This window comes from Asterias amurensis, chromosome 11 (assembly GCF_032118995.1).
Source record: "Asterias amurensis chromosome 11, ASM3211899v1".
NCBI classification, from domain to species: Eukaryota; Metazoa; Echinodermata; class Asteroidea; order Forcipulatida; family Asteriidae; genus Asterias; species Asterias amurensis.
Window position 1 is genome coordinate 17,610,130 of NC_092658.1, and position 23,831 is coordinate 17,633,960.

A 23,831-nucleotide genomic window follows, 5' to 3' on the forward strand; every position below is an offset into this window, starting at 1 on the left:
AAGGTGGACCAGAGACACGGGGGACATTTGATATTGTGTCCCCACCCCTCGAAAATGTAGTGGGGTGGGGTAGGGAGACACGGCCTTTCCACTATTTCAAGGGGGAGGTGCAAATCTGCCAACGATGGAGCATGCGTGTGAGAAGCCATTACAGCATGGGTGCGGACCCGATCAAGGGCCCGGGAAAATTGTGCATTTTAGATGCTCTGTGGTGCAATAAAGGGACAATTTTGAGGGGGACATTTGATATAGTGTCCACCACCCTTCAAAAAGTTGTGTCATCCTTTGCCCCCAGGATTAATGTACATGGTGCGACACAGGGTTTGGTCTTACACAGTGCAAAATTTAGGCTTCATGATAAAGGTGGTCAAAAACATGACAAGGGCAGGGAGGGATGGCAATTTGATATTGTGCCCCCCCCCCCCACCCTTCAAAAGTGTGTGGGGGGGGGGGGGGGGCTTGTCCCCCTGTGCCTCCCCAGATTGACGCCCATGGTGTTAAGCACACTTCTGTTTGTGCTTAGCAAATGTTTATGCTTAAAGCATGGTTTATAAAATTGGGAAAAAAAATGCAATAGTACAAACTTTTGAATATTATTTACAGCCCTGCAACTTATTGTAATAGGAAAGCAAAGTGAAGCGGTTTCCAAAAATGGGTTTTCTCCACAGCACAAAAAGTAGTTCTGGATCAAATATAAATTGACAGGATGAACAAACTAATGTTTTACAAATAACCCTGAAAATAAAACAAAAGTGGATGCAATAGTTTAATTCTGATCAGCCTTTTTATTTACTCCTCCTTAACTTTTCCTCAAATAACATAATTGTTTATAAACAAGTAAGCTAAGAACAAGAGGCACTTGGAGTTGAGTCTTCAAGACTTTCACTTTTCTAACAGTTAAGGACACTGGACACTATTGGTAATTGTCAAAGACCAGTCTTCTCACTTGTTGTATCTGAACATTATACACAAAATAACAAACCTGTAAATACTTGAACTCAATTGGTTGTCAAAGTTCCGAAATAATTATGGAAGAAAAACCACCCTTGTCACACGAAGGTGTGTGCTTTCAGATGCTTGACTCCGGGACCTCAAAATCTAACTTTGAGGTTTCAAAATGAAATTTTTGGAAAATTACTTCTTTCGCAAAAAACTATGTTACTTCAAAAGGGAGCCGTTTCTCACAAGGTTTTATACTCTCAACAGCTCTCTTTTGCTCATTAACAAGCTAGTTTTTAAGCTAAAAATAATTTTGAGTAATTACCAATGGTGTCCACTGCCTTTACAATACAAAAATCTTACCCTAAAGCCTGTTCATACTTCATGGGAATGCGAAGCAAATTTTGACATCACAAGGCTGTTTTCATAGCAAGTTTTTTGGCAGGAGTTCAGCACAAGTCAACTGTTCTGAATCATTCACTGCAAATCTAGCACCTGTTTGAGGCCGCTTTTGGTAACTTGGTGCAAGCCACTTGTGGCCCCTATGGTCTCTAACGGCTTAATAACAAAACTTTTAAGGTAGGTTTAAAGGTAGTGATCGCACCATTGGTGCAAAATAAAAAAGCAATGGAACAATAGCATAAGATCACAGTTTGAGGTTTAATGTTAATAACAAATACTTTCAGCGTAACGTTCTAGTCAATGGGCCTTGACGCACTCATTGCTGGTAGACAAATCAATTTAAAAAAAGAAGCAAACATACAATCAAAACTTGCTCATGGAAAAAAGATCTAGCTTTGCTGATATTGTAAATGTCTACCCGACAACATAAACACCTATTTTTGAAAAACAGCATAAATTCCATATATTTAGGACCCTACTTTAAGAACTACAACAACTGCAAGTCAAAGACTTATCAATTTTACTGTGAGATAAAGGACTCCCAAATCAACCAATAATGAAAAAACAAAAATGCTGTTTTGTTTTTCTTTTCAAGTTATCCCCAAGCAAGTGTGACACACCTTAATTGTTACTGCACTGTATGGACACCTTTAGTAATTGTGAAAGACCATTATTCACACTTGGTGTATCTGAGAAAATATGAAGAACAAAACCTAAACTTTGTGTGCTTTCGGACGACTATAAAAAGTTACCTCTTTCTCAAAACTGCATTACTTCAAAGGGAGCTGTTACTCACAATGTTTCATAACATTAACAGATCTCCATTGCTCATAATCAGGTAAGTTTTAGACTAATATTACCAATAGTGTCCAGTGCCTTTAAAGTAGATCATAGAAATAATCCAATCCCTGTCCGAGCTCCCATATAGATATTCCAGTTCCTAATTCCTCTGCCAATTTAAGACGAACTTCAATAGACTATAAAGATATAGGGAGGGAAAAGCAAAAAGAATAAGTCTGGTTAGTTATTAGGATAGGGTTTGTTATTTGGTATCTTAAACAAAAAGTTGCAACCCCTTAATATAACTCCTTGGCTGTCGGTCCCAGGCTGTACCCTAAGCTTGGGTGTGATCCTTGGCAACTTGGCAGTTAAAAGTTGTATGGCTTCTGAATAACCCCCGCCAAAGATATTGACAAAATAGGGAGACCGCCAAAAAGATAGGGCTAGATACAATGTAGATTTAGTTGGTAGTGCCCTGGCACTGTTTCAGAGGTCACTGGTTCAAGTCTCGCTCAAGTCAATTTGTCTATGTTAAACACCAAATCAACAGGACCTAATGATAATTTTAAAACTGAGTTTATTATAGCGCTTTATCACACCCTGGGCGTATGAAACCGGCAACATAGTTTGTCACTATTTTTGGCATGATGGGGTGGTTTAGTTATAGTAATAATAATAATAATAATAATTTGGGGGTCTAATCATCCTTACTCGCAGTTAAGAGCTGAATTGTGAAGGACGCGGCTACAATGTGTTCGAGAAGCAGGAATGCAAGGGCGCCTTTGGCTGCCAGCCACATCAACTCATGACCACGGAGCACAGCCAAAGATCGAAAGTGTTTGATATTTTTTTTCCCGATAGAGAAAAACCGGATGGTCTGGAAAACCTTTGTGGTACAGCAGAGAACCAACGCACAACTCAACTCACATATGGCCCCGGCCAGGAATCGAACCGGGGTCACCTTGGTGAGAGGTGAGTGCTTTACGCACAAGCCAACCATACCACCCCATAGATGATAGATGATGTAAAAACTCTCACCTTAAGGGACGGATAATAAACCTGATGAACCCACGGGCCATCTCTGTAAACAAGACAAACAATTGCATTAATAAATCAGCTCTTGTAAGCATGTCAAACACAATAATAATACAATAATTATCATATTTTGTTCTTAAAGGCAATTGGGTTTTGGAACTGTGCGATATACATGTAGAAATGTAGGTGTATACAATTAAACCAACGTGTGAAAATCTCATTTCAATTTCAAAAGGAGGACGCTTTTTTAACTATCACCAAAAATCCAGAGAAAGTATGTCCACAATTATCAGATTCATATTTAGGGGCAAATTTTTTTATCAGCATCCGATTTTACAAAACACTAGGATTAATCCTATCTCGAGGTAGGATGTGTAACCCGTCCTAACTTAGGATGGGTTCAATGCATCCTAACGTCTTCAGATGCGGAACTGAACTCGTCCCAAGTCCTAAGATGTATCCTAAGTTACGTTGAGTTTGGTGAAATCGACGGCTGTTCACATAACCACAGTACTTTGAAGTGAAATGATTCTCTTTAAGGTAGTTCAAACACAGTACTAAAAGACAGTTTAACTCATGGTTCAACCCGATCGAGTTCAACTGTGTGCGCCTGAACGGTACTAAAGTAAGACCGAATCAAATTCACCCCAAAAAATAGACCGTCCAGCAAGGGGGTTTATCTTTAGACCGCTTCGGGTTTGTCTTTTAACACTGTGTGTGGACAGAATAAAAAAAGACCACATCTGGTTTAACTCACAACAGAGGACCCATTGACCTCCGTAATCACACAGTGACCAATGAACAGGACAATAAACCGGATGTTATAGAGTAAACAGGGTTGCGCTGGCTTCGACATCTTCAAACCAAAGATAAACCGTATCGGGTTTAACTCACTGCTGTCTTGAACGCAAGGGGAACAACTTTTTACAACCACCTCGAAAGTTTAACCGGTTCGGGTCCAACTTAGTACGCTGTCTGAACATACTCTATGAGAGTGATTTACAAATGAATACCTTCCCTTCAATCAACAAGTTATTGAACAGATCATATGCTCGACCTATCAAAAATCTAATTTCTTTTGTGTTTTCTAGATTTTTTTTAAATTCAAACATAAGAATAAAGGGATAATGTACAGAACTGAATCAAGAAAAAATGAGAAACAAACTCAATTCAGCTAGAATGTTCGAACTCCGGAAATTTGTATTCAGGGCAGGTTTAGAGAAGGAATTATTAACAATCTTGAGATGATTAATAAACGACTTACTTTTTATAATCAAAGACATGTTCTGCTTGTGCTGTGTTCCATTTTAGTTTCCGCTTCTTCAATAGCTCTAGATACCTGAAAGTCAAAGGAATAAAATTACAAATTTTGTAAACTTGAAAAACATCAGTAGTCAGCTGCTGCTTTAATTAGTTTATGATCAATCTTTTTTTATTGATTCCAAATTTGCTGATGTGTGTACTCGGTATTTTTCAAGCATATTACTCAATTCCGGAAAAGACTCAGTAGACAATGCTGTACTCATCAGTGTATGAATAAACCATATTCTTTATCCCTGATGCAATTTTGGCACTAATTATGTTGTGACGATGCCTGCTGCCACAATACAGGATTCAAACTGTCCCTAGACTACCAGCTATCTCTAGGTGGTAAGACATCTGGGCCCAATTTCATAGCGCTGCTTAGTGGCCTATTTTGTGCTTACTTTGCAATTTTTATTTCATAGCGCTGCTAACCGTAAGCACACGAAAAGGCATGCTAACCTTTCGGTGCTTACCGCACGAAAATAAATTACGTCACAATGCAAATCCGCGGTAAACACGCAATATGGCCACCCAAATTTTTTCTGCTAACCTGTGAAATATGCTAAGGCTTAAGCAAATTTTAAAGGGATGTTTATTGGCTCAATGACCTGGGGACTAATGTAAAGCGCATTGATACAGTTTATTGTGAAATGCGCTATACAAGAACTTGTTATTATTATTATACCATTAGTTCAGGGTTGAATATCATACCTCCTGATTCCTCTAGGTGTCTGACCGATCTGAACTGTTGTTTCATTCATTTTATAAGAGGCTTGCTTTGATTGGCCAAGCGAGATTTCTTGTAGTGCTCCATTTGATTGGCTGGAAGGAGTACTCTCTTGCGAAGAAGTATGTGGTGCTGACTATCTAAGAAAAATAAAGAAATCCGACAGAAATATAGTAAATAATTGACTGGGTTTGTTTTGGTGTTAGCTCTTTTTCTTTTCCAAATTACCCTTGGTTGGCCTACCTGGTATTAACTAAGAGTAATGATAAAACTAAAGTCTTGTAATGTGCACATATCCACCATGCTGGGTGTTCAAGGCGTAGTAAAAACCAAAAACAAAATTAAAGAAAACAGACACAACAAAATTAGTCCTAATTGAAAACCTGTGGCATAAGATAAGTTTTGATTAGATTTAAATTTTGTGGTACAAAGAAAAGATCCAAGATTAAGTGGTAGAGAGTGCCAGTACGACGCTGCACTGTTCCTCACTCCAAAGATTCGAGGAAAAAGCTGAGATGATGGGAATGCACACATCATGGGCAAAAACCAAGATCCAGAACTGTACCAACCTCCGCCAAACACCTGCTTCAGTCAACGTTGAGGGTAACTCTGTCCAAATTACACAGAAGTTCAGGTATCTCGACTGTGACATCCATTCCTCAGGCTCATCCTCCCCCGACATTCTCCGACGTCTTGGACTTGCCTCATCCACCTTTGGCCAATGAGATTGTGTCTGGAGGAACAAACGCCTGAAGCTCACAACCAAGCTGAAGGTATTTACTACCTGTGTCCTCCTCGTCATACTCTTTGGCTCAGAAACATGGACACTCCGGGCAGACGACACAGGAAGGCTCCAAGCCTTCAGCCCAAGTTGTCAACTTCATCACTAATGCAACAATCTCGGAGACCACCGTCATTGAGGACATCCCAGAGGATACACCTTCCCATGTGACCATTAAGCTGAATGTCGACGCACAGGGAAGATCCCGCCCCTGCCGACCTTGCGGACTTCGGGTCTGGGCATGGCAGCTGTGGTGAAGAGCATTAGAACCCATTGGTTTGGCAGCTTAACATCCCCATAATGTATTAAGGGAATGATGATGACGATGATGATGATGATGATGATGATTATCCAGATGCATGGCAAAGCTGAAGAAAAAGACCTGTCACTCCATGAGTGTTGAGACTGGGGTTCAATGAGGAGAAGCATGGAACATGATCAAGGACTCCATGACGAAGTGTAAACTTGAAGTAATTCAGAGATATGGTGGGGAGCCTTGCCATGTCAATTTCCCCAAGTACACACTTTCCTCACCCGAAATTTGCTGCAAACGCCAGCAATTAAAAAAAAGAAGCTAGGATTAATCTAGACTTGTGGACAAGTCATTAAATCGGCCCCCCTGAGATAGTGCCCTCGCGAGATCACTGCTCTCACGCGAACTGATGGCTCCCGATTTTGACTCCTCAGCGAGTGGGGCCGATTTAAGGACTTGTCCACAAGTCTAGGAGTAATCTAGACTTGTGGACAAGTCGTTAAATCGGCCTCTCGCGCTGAGATAGGGCTATCGCGAGATCCCCGATTTCGACTCCTCATTTTGAGGAGTCGAAATTGGGGAGCCATCAGTTCGGGCGAGAGCAGTGATCTCGCGAGAGCACTATCTAAGCGCGTGGGGCTGATTTAACGACTTGTCCACAAGTCTGGGATTAATCCCGATCTAGAGTAAGGACAAGTATCTCATCCCAACTTAGGTAGGGTTCAATGTGTCATAACTAGTATGGTTACGGAATTTAACTCGTCCTAAGCCATTAGATTAATCCTAAGTTAGGAAGAGTTTGGTGAAATCAACGGCAGGTTATACTGTGTATCGCACTCTGTATGATGAACAACTAGCATTAAATGAGTGATTGATTGATTGATTGACTGATTAAAGTTATTTGGTTAAAAATACAATAAGAACATGCCAAAAAAACACACACAACAACATGAGAAAAGACAATGAAATAAGATAAACCAAAATGTAACACAAGATAGAAATACTGCACAATTATAACCCCCAAAGATCAACCTTAAAATGTCAAAGACCAACAAGGTTTTATACCAATCTTCACAAACTATTATTTTGTCTGTATTTATTTTCTTTTTCTCTATTGTTACAAAGAAGTACAGTACCATCAGCTATTGTTGTAATCCGAAGGAATTATATGAATTTTTTGGATTCGATTGTAAACAATACCTTCTTTAAAACTGTGGCAAGCGTATTGGGCAGTCTTCCCTGTACCAGTCTTTCCAAGCACGGTTCAAAGAAAGGCAAGGACCTGGAGATACAGATAAGAAGACGGATGATAAATTAGGAACACCCCCTGAATACAAAACTTTACAAGATATGTTGAAATAAAAATGAATAACGAAATAAATCACAGCAGGACTGGGCACCTATCAATGTGGTGGGTGTTAGTACTGAACAAAAAAAATAATGAGAGCAGAGAAATAAGTAAGTGAAAATCCTTGTAAAGAGAAGTTCATATGCTCATTAAAGGAAGTGGACACTATTGGTAATGACTCAAAATAGTTATTAGCATAACACCTTACTTGGTGACGAGTAATGGGGAGAGTTCGATAGTAAAGAACGTTGTGAAACATTGTGAGAAACAGCTCCCTCTGAAATGACATAGTTTTTGAGTAAGAAGTAGTTTTCCATGAATTTGATTTCGAGACCTCAGACTATTTGCTAACACGTGTCGGACAATCCTGCAATCAAATGGCAAGGATCAGCTTGGGTGTTATATAATATAAAACATTGCGAGAAACAGCTCCATCTGAAGTGACGTAGTTTAAGAGAAGGAAGTATTTTTCACGAATTTGACTTCCAAGACCTCAGATTTAGAATTTGAGGTCTCAAAATCAAGCATCTGAAAGCACACAACTTCATGTGACAAGGGTGTTTTTTATTTCATTCATATCTTGCAACTTCGAGGACCAATTAAGCTCTAGTTTTCACATGTCTGTATTTTTATGCATATGTTTTGATACACCAAGTGCGAAGACTGTTCCTTGACAATTACCAATAGCGTCCACTGTCTTTAAAGCAGATAATATTCCTGCTTGATGCCCTAACACTCATAACAAGTATTTAGTCGTACCTGAACTGTTTTTCCCAATCCCATGCCATCTCCCAATATAGCACCCTCGCCCATCTTATAATGCTGGCACAAGAACTTCACTCCCTCCCTTTGGTAATCTCTCAAATATCGGTTGATAGTTACAATAACCTACTGGGTGGTCACAAAGAAAACAAAGATAGGATGAGTTGCTCATTGTTTTTCAATTACAAGTCATAAATGGTTTGTGAGTTTTGTCTAAAATTGCATCTAGTTACAAGAATGCCACTTGAAATAAATAAGATGCAAGATGGAAAAACCTACATAGCACATGAAAACAATTACCATTACTAATAATTACAACAATCAAGCCTTATCAGCCAACACATTTTTTGTGTCGCCAGACACACATGGCCTGAAGGCCACTTCAAGTTATTGCCAACAAACAACTATTTTTCTACAGGATTAACCCTTTTACAGTCCATACAGATGTAGGCTTGCGTACATCATCTATCTGAAGCCTGGCTGGAATAGCAGAAAGCACTACCTCCCCAACTTTTATGAAGCAATTATGGTTACATGTCTTGCTTAAGAACACAAGTGTAACATGTGTAATGACCAGGACTCAAACCTACGTACACTCTACTGATCTAACGCCAGAGCTTGAATCTGCCGCTCTTAACTGCTAGGCCATTACTCGTTACGAAGTGAGGTTTTATGCTGATAATTATTTTGAGTAATTGCCAATAGTGTCCACTGCCTTTTAAGGCAGTGGACACTGGACACTATTGGTAATTACTCAAAATAATTAGCATAAAACCTCACTTGGTATTGAGTAATGGGGAGAGGTTGATAGTATAAAACATTGTGAGAAACGGCTCCCTCTGAAGTGACGTAGTTTTCGAGAAAAAAGTAATTTTCCACGAATTTGATTTCGAGACCTCTTAGTTTAGAATTTGAGGTTTGGAAATCAAGCATCTGAAGGCACACAACTTCGTGTGACAAGGGTGTTTTTTATTTTATTCATATCTCGCAACTTTGTTATTTTATGCATACAGATGTTGAGATACAGAAGACTGGTCTTTGACAACTACCAATAGTGTCCACTGTCTTTAAATGATGCTGCTAAATATTCATCATCTCTATCTGTATTTGTTAAAAACCTACATAACAGCTCAGTTCCTTGACTCTTTTTCAATAAGTTGTGTTGGCCTTGTCTCATCCAGTAGCCCAGAGCACTTTGGTCAAACGAACAAGGTACCAATAATTGAGTACAAGAACATTTACTGGATAAGTTGACATAGTCAGATATGGATGTCTGCCGAGGCGCATGGACACACAACATCACATGAGCTGAATCAAACATTGTAGGTACCACCTGAAACCAAGTCGAAATGACCAGTAACGATATTCTTCGTTGAAGTATCAACCGCCAGACACGTCCCCCTCCCCCAAACATCGGAGGAACCACCTAAAACCATGTTGAAATGACCAAAATCAATATTTCCTATACGACGTATGAGTCGCCAGACAAATGTTTTGCTGCATTAGGCCCGCTAGACAACCCCCCCCCCCCTCCCTGCCTCCTGGGTTAACCATCAGACTAACCACCTGAAACCATGCTGAAATGACCACATTGGAGGAACCACCTGAAACCAAGTTGAAAAGATCAACAGCCAGACAAATCGTTCGCTGCATTTTGCCCCCCAGACACCCCCTCCCCCCTCTCTGGGTTAAACATCTGAGGAACTACCTGCAACCAAGTTGAAATGACCAACAACACTAATCTCCATACAAGTATCACCCACCAGATCAATTGTCTGCTGCATTAGGCCAGCCAAACACACCCCTCCCCGTCACATCGGAGGAGCCCTATGAAACCATGTTTAAATGACCCCAAAAAACTAATCCCAATACAAAGTAACCTCTGCTTTGCTGCATTAGGCCTGCCATGGACAACACCCCCCCCCCCACCCCCACCATCGGAACCACCTGAAACCAAGTTCAAATGACCAATAACACCATTGCCAATGAAAAGTATCAACCACGAGACAAATTGTCTGCTGCATTTTGCGCGCCCAGATACCTCCTCCGCCCCCTCCCTGGGTTTACCATCTGAGGAACTACCTCCCAGCAAGTCGAAATGACCAATAAAAACACTACTCTTCCAACCAGTATCAACAACCAAACAACATGTCTTCTGCATTAGGCCCGCCAGACACACCCCCTCCCTCCCCCAACATCGGAGGAGCTATCTGAAACCATGTTGAAACGACCAATAACACTATCCCAATGAAAAGCATCAACTGCTAGACAAATTGTCCGCTGCATTTTGCCCCAAAGGACACCCACCCCCTCCCCCTCTCTGGGTCAAAACCAAGTTGAAATGACCAATAACACTTTTCTCCATACAACATGTACAAGCATTAACTGCCAGACAAATTGTCTGCCGCTTTAGGCCCCCCCCCACCCCCCCCCCCACCCTCGGAGGAACCACCTGAAACAATGTTGAAATGACCAAAAACGCTATTTCCTAAACAATGTATAAGCCGCCGGACAACTGTTTTGTTGCATTAGGCCCGCCAGACAACCACCCCCTCCTCCCCACCCCCTGGGTTAACCGTCATAGTAACCACCTGAAACCATGTTAAGATGACCAAAAAAAGTATACCGATACATAGTATCAGCCAACACACAATGTTTTGCTGTGTAAGGATGCAGACACCCCCCACCCAACATTGGAGTAACCACTAGAAACCAAGTTGAATATGACCAGTAACACTATTCCCAATGAAAAGATCAACAGCCAGACAAATTGTCTGCCGCATTTTGCCTGCCAGACACCCTATATCCCCTCTCCCTGGGTTTACCATCTGAGAAAGTACCTGCAGTTGAAAATGACCAATAACACTATTCTTCATACAAGCATCAACCACCAGACAAGTTTTCTGCTGCATTAGGCCAGCCAAACCTCCCCCCCACATCAGAGGAGCCCCATGAAGCTATGTTTAAGTGACCCAAAACTCTAATCCCAATACAAAGTAGCCTCTGCTTTGCTGCATTAGGCCTGCCATGGAAAGCACCCCCCCCCCCCACCCCCCGAAGTACCACCTGAAATGAAGTTCAAATGAACGATAACAGCATTGCCAATGAAAAGTATCAGCCACTAGACAAATTGTCTGCTGCATTTTGCGCCCAGACACCCACCCCCCCCCCCCTCCCTGGGTTTACCATCTTAGAACACCACCCCCTTCCCCTCTCTTGGTCAAAACCAAGTTGAAATGACTAATAACACTTTTCTCCATACAAGCATTAACCGCCATACAAACTGTCTGCCGCTTTAGGCTGCCATACAACCCCCCCCCCCCCCCCCCCAACATCGGAGGAACCACCCGATGAAACAATATTGAAATGACCAAAAACACTATTTCCTAAACAACATACATGTATGAGCCGCCAGACAAATGTTTTGCTGCATTAGGCCCACCAGACAACCCCCCCCCCCCCCCGTCAGAGTAACCACCTGAAATCATGTTGAAATTACCAAAAAAGTATACCGAATACATAGTATCAGCGACCAGACAATGCAGACGCCCCCCCCCCCTCACCCAACATTGGAGTAACCACTTGAAACCAAGTTGAATATGACCAGTAACTCTATTTTCAAAGAAAAGATCAACAGCCAGACAAATTGTCTGCTCTTTTTTGCCTGCCAGACACCCTCTACCCCCTCTCCTTGGGTTTGCCATCTGAGAAAGTACCTCCAACCAAGTTGAAATGACCAATAACACTATTCATCATACAATAAGTATCAACCACCAGACAAGTTTTCTGCTGCATTAGGCCTGCCAGACACGTCCCCCCCCCCCCCCACATCAGAGTAGCCTAATAAAACCATGTTTAAATGACCCACAACACTAATCCCAATACAAAGTAACCTCTGCTTTGCTCGATTGTTGACTTTGATGGATTGGAATCTTGTAAAAGTTACCTTACACTCAGCCACCTCATTGTATCCATTCTTCTGCAGGGTGTATTTTCCTCCAATTTCGTCGATTCTCAATCCCGACTGTGAGACGTCTCCCTACTTCAAGCCACCTTCTCACCGGACCTGGGCGAAGAACGCTTCTTCCTACACAGGGATGTCCTTGACACCTGTTTTGTCTTGGGCTTAAGAAAACGTCTTGAAAGTTTACTTGTGTGCGTGTTGACATTGGGATGTTAACGGCTACATTGGGATCTACCTTGTAAATTCTGTAAGAAGAAAGACAGACAAAAATCAGTTAATTTCTTTTTTCAGAACTATAAAGTCTCCTGATGTATGAGTTAATACAAAACAAGCAATACACAACATTGTGGCTGGTATAAATATTATTGTTTCTTTATTTAAATAAAACTCCACCAACATAAAATAATTGTAAATGATAAAAGTAATATAACATATTTAGAAGTTTCAATAGGCCGATGGTTTACTACAACACATAGTTAAAGCTTTAGTTATGCGTATTGTATAATAAATAACTAAAAACAATAAATTGTGTAATTTTATCCAACGAGATCATGAAAACAACGTTTGCACAGGAAAGCCAGCGTCAGGTCAGGGATGGATTCCTCAGAACACTCACTCATTGCTTACTTAATTTAGTTTAGATAACAAAATGACACACCAGGACAGGTCGAACCATCACACTCAAAAAGAGCGGGAAACTTTCTAAGTCCAACTTCTTATCCAAATGCCATTTTTAATTACCCATTGTTGTCAAATGCAAAATCTCGTTTGAGTAAAATAAGCTATGGGGGCCTACTTTATTTTATTTAATAACAAACAAGTAAATGTGGAACTTTCACCAAAATGTGAAAACAAATTGTGGAACTTTGTTTTAGTAGTTTTGTTTGTTGTGAAGAGTGAATATCAATATATGTGTAAATTGGACCCCTTAAAGAAACTGGACACCTTTGGTTATTGTGAAAATTTGAACTCAATTGGTCGTCGAAGTAGTAACATAATGGAAGAAAAACACCCAAGTTGTTTACACGATCTCTTGTGCTTTTAGATGCTTGATTTTGAGACCTTAAAACAAATTGTAAGTCCCGAAATCATTTTTTTGTTCATAAACTAGTGGAAAATTACTTCTTTCTCATTACTTCAGAAGGGAAAAATTTCTCAAATGTTTTAAACTATCAACAGCTCTCCATTGCTCTTTAACAAGTCAGTCTTTATGCTGACAGTGATTACCAATAGTGTCCAGTGCCTTCAGGGTCAACCTAATAATTCGCTATTAAAAGTACCATCAATTGGTTTCATATAAAGGCTTTGTACTACATATTTTAGTACTTTATACAATGTAACGAACGTTTGATTGTAGAATGAAACTATGGTTCTACTCTGGTTTTTCATTTAAAGATCACCAAGTGGTACTTTTAATTAAACATAGCATACAACATCAACTGAAATTATCTTCAAGTACGCGCTAATTCTCCAATCAAATTGGCAGAATGGAGTGGTGATAAAAACCTATATTGCACGGCTAATATCACTACCATGCATCATGTGTGTTCTATGTCACGCGCCAAGTTTGCTTAAAGATAAATACGTTATCACACGCTCGCTCGTGGAAATACGGAAAATATAGCGCGTCTGCGTCCCATATCCAACTCGGCCTTCGGCCTCTTTGGATATGGAACGCAGAGGCGCTATATTTTTCCGTATTCCACTCGCGCTTGTGTGATAACTTATATAATAAGATACTAAAAGCTTTAAGCTCAATACTCTACAGATCTGAACCAGCAATAACATTTCATAAATCTCCCCCAGAATAGATAGCATAGAATAATAACTTTCTAGAAGTTTGAGTCCAGACACCAATTGTAAAACTATAGTTAAGTTCGGGAAACAAATAAAATGCAAAAACAAACAAAAACCAGAACCTTAAAAATAAAACAATAATGCTGAAAAATACTGATACTGATAACGCACTGCAGGCCAATTTCATGTAGCTGCTTAAACAGACAATTTTGCTTAACATTTCCTTGTCTGCTGAGCAAATTTAAGCAGGAAACAAGCAAAAGATGGACCATGTGACATGGTTCCTTGCTGGTATCTTTTTAGTCTGGTAACAAGAAATGTGTTTGTGCCATGGAATTATATATACGAACTAGAGGGCACACGAGCGATGCTTCGTGCACAAAGGCCACGGGATCGCAAGATGATAAGCGCATCATTCTGCACGCGCGTTGAATACGAAATACATGTTTGAATTTTTGTATTGAACGCTCACGCGATGCTGTTTGTTCAACTTACAAAATGGCCGCACAAACACACGCTGTGAGATAGCTGTGTTGTCAACTTAAAAAATGGCCGCCTGCTCGCATACCGGGGCGCGTATATAGGTCAGTGCGCGCTCTAGTTCTTATATATAACTCTACGGTTTGTGCTTGCTAAAAGTACCTATATGAAATTGGGCACTGATGTTAATGCTACTGTACAAGTACATTGCATGGTTTGTTAATACTATCACAGGTAGTACGCATCTTAATTAAAAAAAAAACCCAATAAGGACTGAACACGTTTGGTTTTTGTCAAAGACCAGTATTCTTACTCGGTGTATCCGGACATATATGCATAAAGAAACAAGAATGTGGAAATTTTGGACTCAACTGTTCATTGAAGTTGCAAGAAACTGATGAAAGAAAAAATCACTCTTGTTGTATAAAATAGTGTGCTTCTGGCCAATTTTTATATATATTATTTTAGTGAGAAATTATCTCTTTATAGGAAGTCGTTTCTCACAATGTTTTATACTATCTACAGTCTTCCGTTGCTCGTTACCAAGTAATGTTTTATGCTAAGAAAGGCCTATTTTGAGTAATTACCAAATGTGTACAGTGCCTTTAAAACAGTAAGTTAACTTTGTTCCTTGTTATAAGTTTTGCTTTTTATACAAACCCTACTATCCCATATAACATCATATAATTGTTTTAATTTGTTGTTGTATTCATGCCCTTATGGAAAGGGTCTGCTTTGTGTATGGCATCCTGTCACATAATTTGATATTAACAAGTCCACGGTGCTAATTCATTTAGGGGTCAGCACTGCATACCAGTTGATTATGAGTAATGGGGAGAGGGTGATAGTATAAAACTTTGTGAGCTCAAATTTTCTCAGGTTTGTTATTTTGTGCATATGTTGAGATACACCAACTGTGAAGACTAGTGTTTGACAATTACCAATAGTGTCCAGTGTCTTAAAAGCCAAGTTAAATAATTATACATCTGAGGTGGTTTAATACATTTTAAAGCAACTGGTACAACTGTAGCGTCATTGTTGCAGTTAATATGTATAAAACTCAAGAATAACAAAACAATAAAACCTAATTAAAAAACTTCGGGATTGACGCCTTCTTCCGGTACTTTCTTATGGCTGATGCTTCTGGTGGGATGACCAGGAAACGCTGCAGAGAGCTCATCACCTTGGGATTTCTGTGGTGAACCCCAAGGTGATGGGATGACAGCATCTTTTCTTGGAGATTTCTCCGTTGATCGTGTTGCCGATGGAGGCTCTGAACCGACTGACTTTGGTGAAGCATTACCAAATTCATCACTGTGACAAAAATGATGTCGTCTGAGCGACTGGACTTCAAAATGGTTGACCTCACCAGTCTTATCTGACCTCTCCTTAGGATTTTGCTTGGTGACCACCTGAACCTCAAGATTCCCATTGGTGTTCTGGTCGGCAGACTATGGGGCTCTCTTGATGGGCTTGGGTACCATCACTATGGACTATGATGACAGGTGTTTTGGATGAGGCCTGTTGAGCTGCTCACAGTTTGAATCATACTCCCAATCAATCAAGTCAAGCGCCATCTAGAGGCTCGAGCCTGCTCAGTGATTTTTCTCCAGATGTTCCGGTCCAGCATGAAGGAGCGTAGTTCTTCAGCGCTGGTCAAGCCGATGTGTGTCTAGGTATAGGAGAGTCATCTTCTCCCACGAGAAGCCTTGCCTTGGGTGGGCTCCCAGAGGATGATTGGGCAAGGGGCAAGCTCTGAGTGGCGGACACAGTGCCAAGCAAGCTTGAGGCGGCGTTCACGGATCTTCTCTGTAGCCTTTGGCCAGCCATTGGAGTTTCTCATGTGGTCTTGCCAGGGGATGTTTAGGGTCATACGCTGCATCCTGGTGTAGCAACCATCCAGAGACTTCTCCATCCTGGTGGTTAGGGTCTAGGTCTCATCTCCGTATAGTAGCACTGACTCCACTGTTGTGACAAAAGGTGATCTTTTCACTCCCACTCCAGCGCTGCTGCGTGCTGCAGATGAAAATAAACATTACACAATAACTTTACATTTCTAATACAAGCAATTTGGAAAGAAACAACACAAATTTTCACTACTGGCACTACAATTATTTATTGTTAATAGGGTTATGGGTCAGTCAGTTTTTTAAACCCAGGATTTGAGCTGCCTCTAGCCATCGGGCTAGCTCGGTGGTCTAGTTGTAGGACATCTGCTTTAGCAATGCAAAGGTCGCGCGTTCAAATCCCACTCGAGTGATTTGCATATTATATTTGTTTTCACAGGGTACAGTGGTTAAAACACATCAGTATAAAGGTTAAAAACAAATTATAAACCCAGAAATGGTTCAGTTAATAAATGCATTCTCATTCAGGGACAATAGATAAAAGGAATGACGATCTCAAAAACAAGTACAAAGTTGTATCTTTAAAGGGTTTTGGTACCTTTTGTATAACAATTTTGCCCATTACATAAATCCCTAGATGCACTGTAATGATGTACATGTATTATACAATTTTAGCAACATTAGTTTTAAAGTTTTGCGAAGAAAACAAAAGGCAAAATCAAACAGCAAGGTTTTCAGGAGAGTAGCGTAAATACGTTTTACATGCTAAGATCACTTTTGTTTCATGAAACGAAAACTACTTTCATAATATTTTTTTACTCATGTCTCAAAACTTACAACCTCAGCAAGGCAAGTAATATTTTAGAAGCCTTCTACCACCATTATCTTCAAACCGGATAGTTTAATGTATATCTGTTGACATTGAGTTTTGTTTTGTACAAAAGGTATCCAAACCCTTAAGTACGGTGTTGCTGAGATGTAATCTTGAATAAGAAAAAAAACAGTGTCTCTTACACAGTCTTCCTCCGCTTCCTGTTATCCTTCATTTGACTCTCCAGCTCAGCTCTTTTGCTCTCTTGGGTTTTGTGCAACTGAGAAAATGAGAAAACATTTATAATGTTATAATTTCTTTAGAGTGACCATTAGCATCGGCGTCAATCTGTCTTGAAAGATGGGGGGAGGAACATCGTTAGTCATACCATCTACGGCGCGGGGTCCGGCCTCGAGTAAGGGCCCCAGGAAAATTTTAAGGCCATTTATGCTCTCTAGTGCAATCTTATGAGTCTGAGGGAAGATGTGCCCCATCTGAGATCTTGGAATTTAATGGCTATTTCGAGCTATGACAAATGATGCACCATTTAATTGCTATCCTGGTTATTAGCTAAAAACCAACTCAGTTATAGCTGCGTATACAAATTATTTCTACATATAATGCTCAGACGGCGGTTCATTCCTAGCATCGTCAAGGGTGGATTAAGACAGGAAATTCTATAAAGGGGGTGGGGGCTTGTTGGTAGGGCAAACCAATTAAAGATGGAGCATGCTATAAAGCGGAACGCAAAACCTTTTTCGGAAAAAAACTTGGGAAAACTTTGCATTCAAGGTGTTCTCTGGTGCAAACTTAGGCCAATAGGCAAAACGAATGGAACAGAACATTTATAAAGCCTTTTAAATGTGAGCAGCAGTTGTATAACCTTTTTGGTTAACATCATCTTCATGTGGGGATCTATAAGCATGCTCGTGTGAAACCTTTACGGCGTGGGTCGGGCTCGTTTGAGGGGCCTGGGAACAGTTCACATTCTAGATGCTCTGTGGTGCAATCTTAGGGCAACTGTCAACAAGAGGCAAAAAGAATGGAATAGAGCAAAGCCTTTAAAATGTGAGCAGCAGTAGAACCTTTTGAGTTAACAGCATCTTCAAGTACGGATCTACATGACACAAGTTGTAGGGGGCAAATCTGTCAAAGAGTGGCATGCGAGTGTGAAATCTTTACGGCATGAGTCCAGGCTTGCCTAAAGACTCTGGACACTATTGGTAATTTTCAAAGACCAGTCTTCTCACTTGGTGTATCTCAAAATGCCTAAAATAACAAACCTGTGAAAATCTGAGCTCAATCGTTCGTTGCGAGATATTAATGCACAAAACAAAAAAACACCTGTCACACAGAGTAGTGTGCTTTCAGATGTTTGATTTTGAGACCTTGCATTCTAAATCTGAGATCTTGAAATGAATTTCATGAAAAATTACTTCTTTCTCGGGAACTACGACACTTCAGAGGGAGCCGTTTCTCACAATGTTTGATACTGTCAACCTCTCCCCATTGCAAGTTACCAAGTGAGGTTTTAGGCTGACAATTATTTTGAGTCACTACCAATAGTGTCCACTGCCTTTAATCAGGCCTGGATCCTAGATGCTGTTTGGCTTCTCACACTAATGCTCAAACGTTGACAAAATTGCACCTCCCCCTTGAAACAGTGGAAGGGACTATCCCCCCCACCCCCCCCCCCCCCCATTTTTGAAGGGTGGAGGGCATAAACTCAAATGTTTGCCGTATCTAATGACGTGTCTTTATCTTGAAACTCAAGTATTGCACCGTATAAGACCAAACCCTGTGTCCCGTCAATGGCATCAATCATAATGTTTGAGCATTCGTGTGAGAAGCCAAATAGCATAGGGTCCAGGCCCGCTTATAGACGATGTGACCTATGTTTACATTCAAACCACCCTCTGTTGACAAAACACTCTATACGTCATGTTTCGTCGGGCACCTGAGTTGCGCAGTCACAGTAAGATTGCGTACACTTTCTAGCTGGCTGCCAAAACACAAAGGTTTTGCCCGGCAGTATGCGCGCAAATCATGTTATGGTTTTCGTGTGATGTCAGAGGTCACATCGTCTATAGGCACAGGAAAATTCTGCATTTTAGATGCTCTGTGGTGCAATCTTTGGTCAATTTTGAGAGGGGACGTTTGATATAGTGTCCCCCACCCTTCTAAAAAGTTGTGTCATCCTAAGCCCCCAGGATTAATGCCCATGGCGAGACACAGGGTTGGTCTTACACAGTGCAATACTTTGGCTTCATGATCAAGGTGGTCAAAAAGATGGGGGGGGGACATTTGATATTGTGCCCCTCTCCCCTTGTCACACCCCACCCCCACCTATTTGATGCCCACCACCATTAGTAGAATTTGAAACTTTGTATGGTGGAATTATAACTATAAGAACATTTTGCGATAACACCATGTGAGTCTCTTTTTGAATAGTGTTGGTTAGGAAAAGAACTATTGGTTAAAGACTCATGTTTCTATTAATATACACTGATCATCTACAGGAGAAAAATCATAAGACTGTACTTACCGTTTGTCTAGACGCTACTGCTCGCCGAATGTACTTCTGTAGGGCTTCTCTACGCAACCTACAATAGACAACAAATATCGGACAAATTTACATCAGCTGCTGTTAAACGAATAAATTCAGTCTGAATGATCTACATGTGTAGTTGCATGTTTTGTGTGCATTTGATCACTAGGCATAGTTAATTTTTTACAGTATTACATTTAACAATCACCAGTTTCTTAAAAGCTCAGAAATGCCTAGTTCATTTTGATGGGCCATAATAAATAATTTGCAGATATTAATTACCTATTTGTCTTTTTAAAGACAAATAAAGCACTTGTGTTTTAATCCAACGAAGTCTTTTGGGGAAAAAAGTACCTACATGTGAGGTGAAACTAAACATGGATTGGAAATCACTAACAAGGCAATACTTTTTTTAGAAACCTCTTTCATCAGTGAAAAGGGTACAAAAGAATTTAGGCATTGCATGGTGAGGTATCAATATATATTTGGTTTGCGGTAACAAACACCATGTGTGTTTCTACTTGCCAGGTAGAGTTTGTTCTTTAGAGAACTGTCTTGCTTTATTTTACTACCGCAAAGAGTAGAATATCAGATTTTGGGGAAACTTGTTCTGAAAAGAACTGTCCTGCTTTGTAAATATACCCTGGCGCAGGTATAGAAAATTGGCTGGGACAACTACTTTAGCTTTATAGGATCATAATTAACTGCACTACCCCGGAGTCAGTCTCTTGACGATGACTAGAGCAAGCTAGTCAAAATGTTGAGACCAATTCAAGAACTGAATAGTGATTTGGTTCCCTATTGGGCAATCCCTATAGGCTTCTGCTTGCTTTTTGTTGATATGTCTCTAATTATTTTACTAATAATGCAAAAGTTATACATTTCTACTTATTGTTGCTGTGTGTTTTGAAGTTTTTAAAGCCTGGGTGAATAAATAAATAAACAAATAAATAAACTACTTGATGGATTGGTATTGGACGAAAACTAAGTACAGTTTCAATAAAAAGGGACAAAGCTTTATGGAAAGATTTCTCCAAATGTAATAACCTGTGTGGAGCTCCTGGTTGTCTCTTAGTCTTTTATCCATATGCTTCAAGTCCTCTGCATTGTTCTCACTCAGCCTCTTCCTTGATTCAACCTCTTCCCTGCAAACGGCCAATCAAAACAAACAAAGCTCGGTAAATAACACCAAACTCACAAATCTCAACTCATGTTAATCCGGCATGGTTAGGCCTGTCGTCTTCTTGATACTCCAAGGGTTTATGAAGATGCACCAAAAATTCAATCCATACTCAGTGAAATCCATACTCATACTCTTGAAATACATAATTCTAAAAACACCCCCTTTCTGGAGCTCCAGCCCTGGCCCCACGCGTCGACCTGGTATTCTTTTAAAACGTAAGAGCCCATAATTTAATAACAACAAGTATGCTAGTAGCTGGGTTAAACAACAGAGGAACCGCAGTTGAAATGACCAGATAGAGAAAGGACCAATAACACTATAATTAATACCAGTAACAGCCACCAGACCCCCCCCCCCCCCTCTCCTGGGTTAAAGATCTGAGGAACCACCTAAAACCAAGTTGAAATGACCAATGATGACACTATTCCCAATACCAGTATCAGCCACCAGACAAAGGTTTTGCTGCATTAGGCCTGCCAGACCCCCCCCCCACGTTAAATATCAGACCCCCTTGTAAACCAAGTTGAAATGACAAATGATGACACTATTCCCAATACCAGTATCAGCCGCCCGACAAAAAAATTGCTGCATCCAGGGGCCCGCCAGACACCCCCCCCCCCAGTTAAACATCAGAGGAACAGCCTGAAACGCAGTTGAAATGACCATAGAGAATTAGGACGATTAACACTATTCTTAATACCAGTATTCAGCTGCCTGACAGAAGTTTTGCTGCATTGGGCCCGCCCGACACCCCCCCCCCCCCCCCTACTTAAGTTAACATCAGAGGAACCACCTCAAACAAAGTTGAAATGACCAATGACACTATTCCCCAAACCAGTATCAGCCGCCTGACAAGGTTTTTGCTGCATTGGGCCCGCCAGACTCCTCCTATCCCAACCCCCAGGTTAAACATCGGAGGAGTCACATAAACCAAGTTGAAATGACCAATAACACCATTCCCTATACAAAGTTGGGGGGGGGAGCAGAGCGTCTGCCAGGCCAAATGCAGCAAAACATTTGTCTGGCGGGTGACACTTTGTTTTTGGAAAAGTGTTTTTGGTCATTTCCACTTGGTTGCAGGTGGTTCCTCCGATATAATGTCAAAGGGGCGGAGGAGCGGGATGTCTGCAGGCCTAAGCAATTTGTCTAGCAGTTCATACCTGTGGATGTAAAGGGTTTTAAACCAGAAAGGGCTTTCAACCTTTTTCAGTTGCTCAGATCTCTTGGTGTTATCTCCTTTCATAAATTTTGAACAAAAGGTTGTATAAACCTAGAGTTTTCAAAGTAGCAGAGTATAGCTTTTGCTCTTTTCAGATTTCCAAAAATTAAATAAAAAATGACAAGGGTCGAAAGACAACTCATTTTGCCTTAAAGCATCATTGTACAAACTTAAAGTCACCTGGAAGTAGAATTTTTTTCTTTCAAACATAAGAGTATATAATTTTTTTAGTAATTGTTTGTCACGATTTATATGTTAAAAAAATATATAAAGTTGTTTGGGGGGCTGACTCCGCCTACCCCTTTTGTAACGCCATTCGGGGCAGACTTTGCCTGCAATGCGTATAATAAACACACGTGCAAAGTACATGTACGTCCAAGTCGTGAGTTGGTACATTTCAAAAAGTGTTTTTCTGCATTCAGCAGCAATACACCTGGTCGGCATTGCCGGAAAAAAAAACATTTTTTTTTTGTTTTTAAAAGTACAAACTCACGACTTGGTCCGTACATTTTGCAATCGTGTTTACTCTACGCATTACAGGCAAAGTCTGCCTCGATTGACGTCACGAACAGCGCCTTCTCGGGTCGGGGTCTGCTGTTAAATTTGTAAATAACATAAGAACTGATTTTTTAAAACCTTAGTTAACTGATTCACATTCCACTCATCAAAACACATTAGTGACAAAAGCTTTATTTTGAAAAAAATACCACTTCCAGGTGACTTTAAGAGCCCAATAAAACTTCTGCCCACAAATTAATCACAGAAGATGTTCAACTGCCTCACTGGCTGATGACCATTATGCAATACAAGACCTACCATTGGAACTAGTTGTGGTATTGGCAGTCTGTTTTTCAGCTGAAGTGCCAGGCGGAACATGTCAGTACTGGGCAGGCCCGCCCACCGTCGCCCACCATGGCTACAACACTGATCATCACCAATGAAGGTAAGTATTACAGTTCCAACATCAAGAGTACTGTACTGTAAACAAAAAAGGTGAAAGCAAAATGAGAAAATTGGAAAGAAGTTGTTCAATCTTCACTTACCTTCATCCATTGTTGAAATGAACGAGCTTTACCACTGATTGGTGATGTCTTTACCTCTTCCACAGAATAGAAGAAGCAGGCGTGGGTAAACAAAGCACACATCACATATCCGTAGACAACGAAACAGGCCTAGGCCTAGTGTCAATTATTAATATTTTTTTGTTATATAGGTAATACAGCATGTACACAAAACAATGAGATCAACTGGATTATTAGGCCCAAAGAGAAGAAACACAGCACTAGTAACCTTAATAATCAACCACTTGATGACTGGGTACTCCGGAACTTCTGTAACTACGGTAAAACACTACCATATCGTAACTGGTAAACAACAAACTTTCCCATGCACGCAGCAAACCATCAATGATTGATCATCACAGTCACACTGATCACGAGCCCCATACTTAAAAAATACCAATATCCCATCTTTAGAGATAACAAAATAAGAAAAGTCCTACTCACTTTTATACTGCACGGACGGGCGAGAATTAACTGGTTGATGGATGAAGAATAATCTGTGATTTTTAATGCGATTTCGTGAAATTATTGGAGAACATTGGTGAAGAAAGAACAACTGGCGATATAATTTGAATCATAATGAAATTAG

At 40.5% G+C, this 23,831-nt stretch overlaps 1 protein-coding gene across 3 annotated transcripts; it reads right to left on the reverse strand.

Moving 5' to 3' along the window:
* Positions 1 to 765: 765 nt before the first annotated feature.
* Positions 766 to 23,831, reverse strand: LOC139943884 (chitinase domain-containing protein 1-like). 3 transcript variants are annotated; one of them, XM_071940761.1, is made up of 12 exons: positions 23,687 to 23,831; positions 22,998 to 23,159; positions 20,827 to 20,924; positions 19,777 to 19,834; positions 17,435 to 17,511; positions 12,279 to 16,589; positions 8,330 to 8,458; positions 7,423 to 7,504; positions 5,173 to 5,324; positions 4,421 to 4,495; positions 3,160 to 3,202; positions 766 to 2,318 (listed from the first exon to the last, which is right to left on the reverse strand). In XM_071940761.1, the coding sequence occupies exons 7-12, from the start codon at positions 8,356 to 8,358 to the stop codon at positions 2,220 to 2,222; spliced, it is 480 nt and encodes a 159-aa protein (XP_071796862.1). In that variant the 5' UTR covers positions 8,359 to 8,458; positions 12,279 to 16,589; positions 17,435 to 17,511; positions 19,777 to 19,834; positions 20,827 to 20,924; positions 22,998 to 23,159; positions 23,687 to 23,831; the 3' UTR covers positions 766 to 2,219. The 3 variants fall into 3 exon arrangements, with proteins under 3 accessions (XP_071796862.1, XP_071796861.1, XP_071796863.1); XM_071940760.1 differs by having other exon boundaries at positions 8,330 to 8,461; XM_071940762.1 differs by lacking the exon at positions 8,330 to 8,458.

Coding starts and splice junctions, on each gene's coding strand:
- LOC139943884 (XM_071940762.1), bottom strand. CDS start 12,307: ATGGATACAATGAGGTGGCTGAGTGTAAG. Junction 4,496..5,172: donor ACACCTAGAGGAATCAGGAG/GTATGATATTCA, acceptor TTTGACTTTCAG/GTATCTAGAGCTATTGAAGA. Junction 3,203..4,420: donor CATGTCTTTGATTATAAAAA/GTAAGTCGTTTA, acceptor TCTTGTTTACAG/AGATGGCCCGTGGGTTCATC.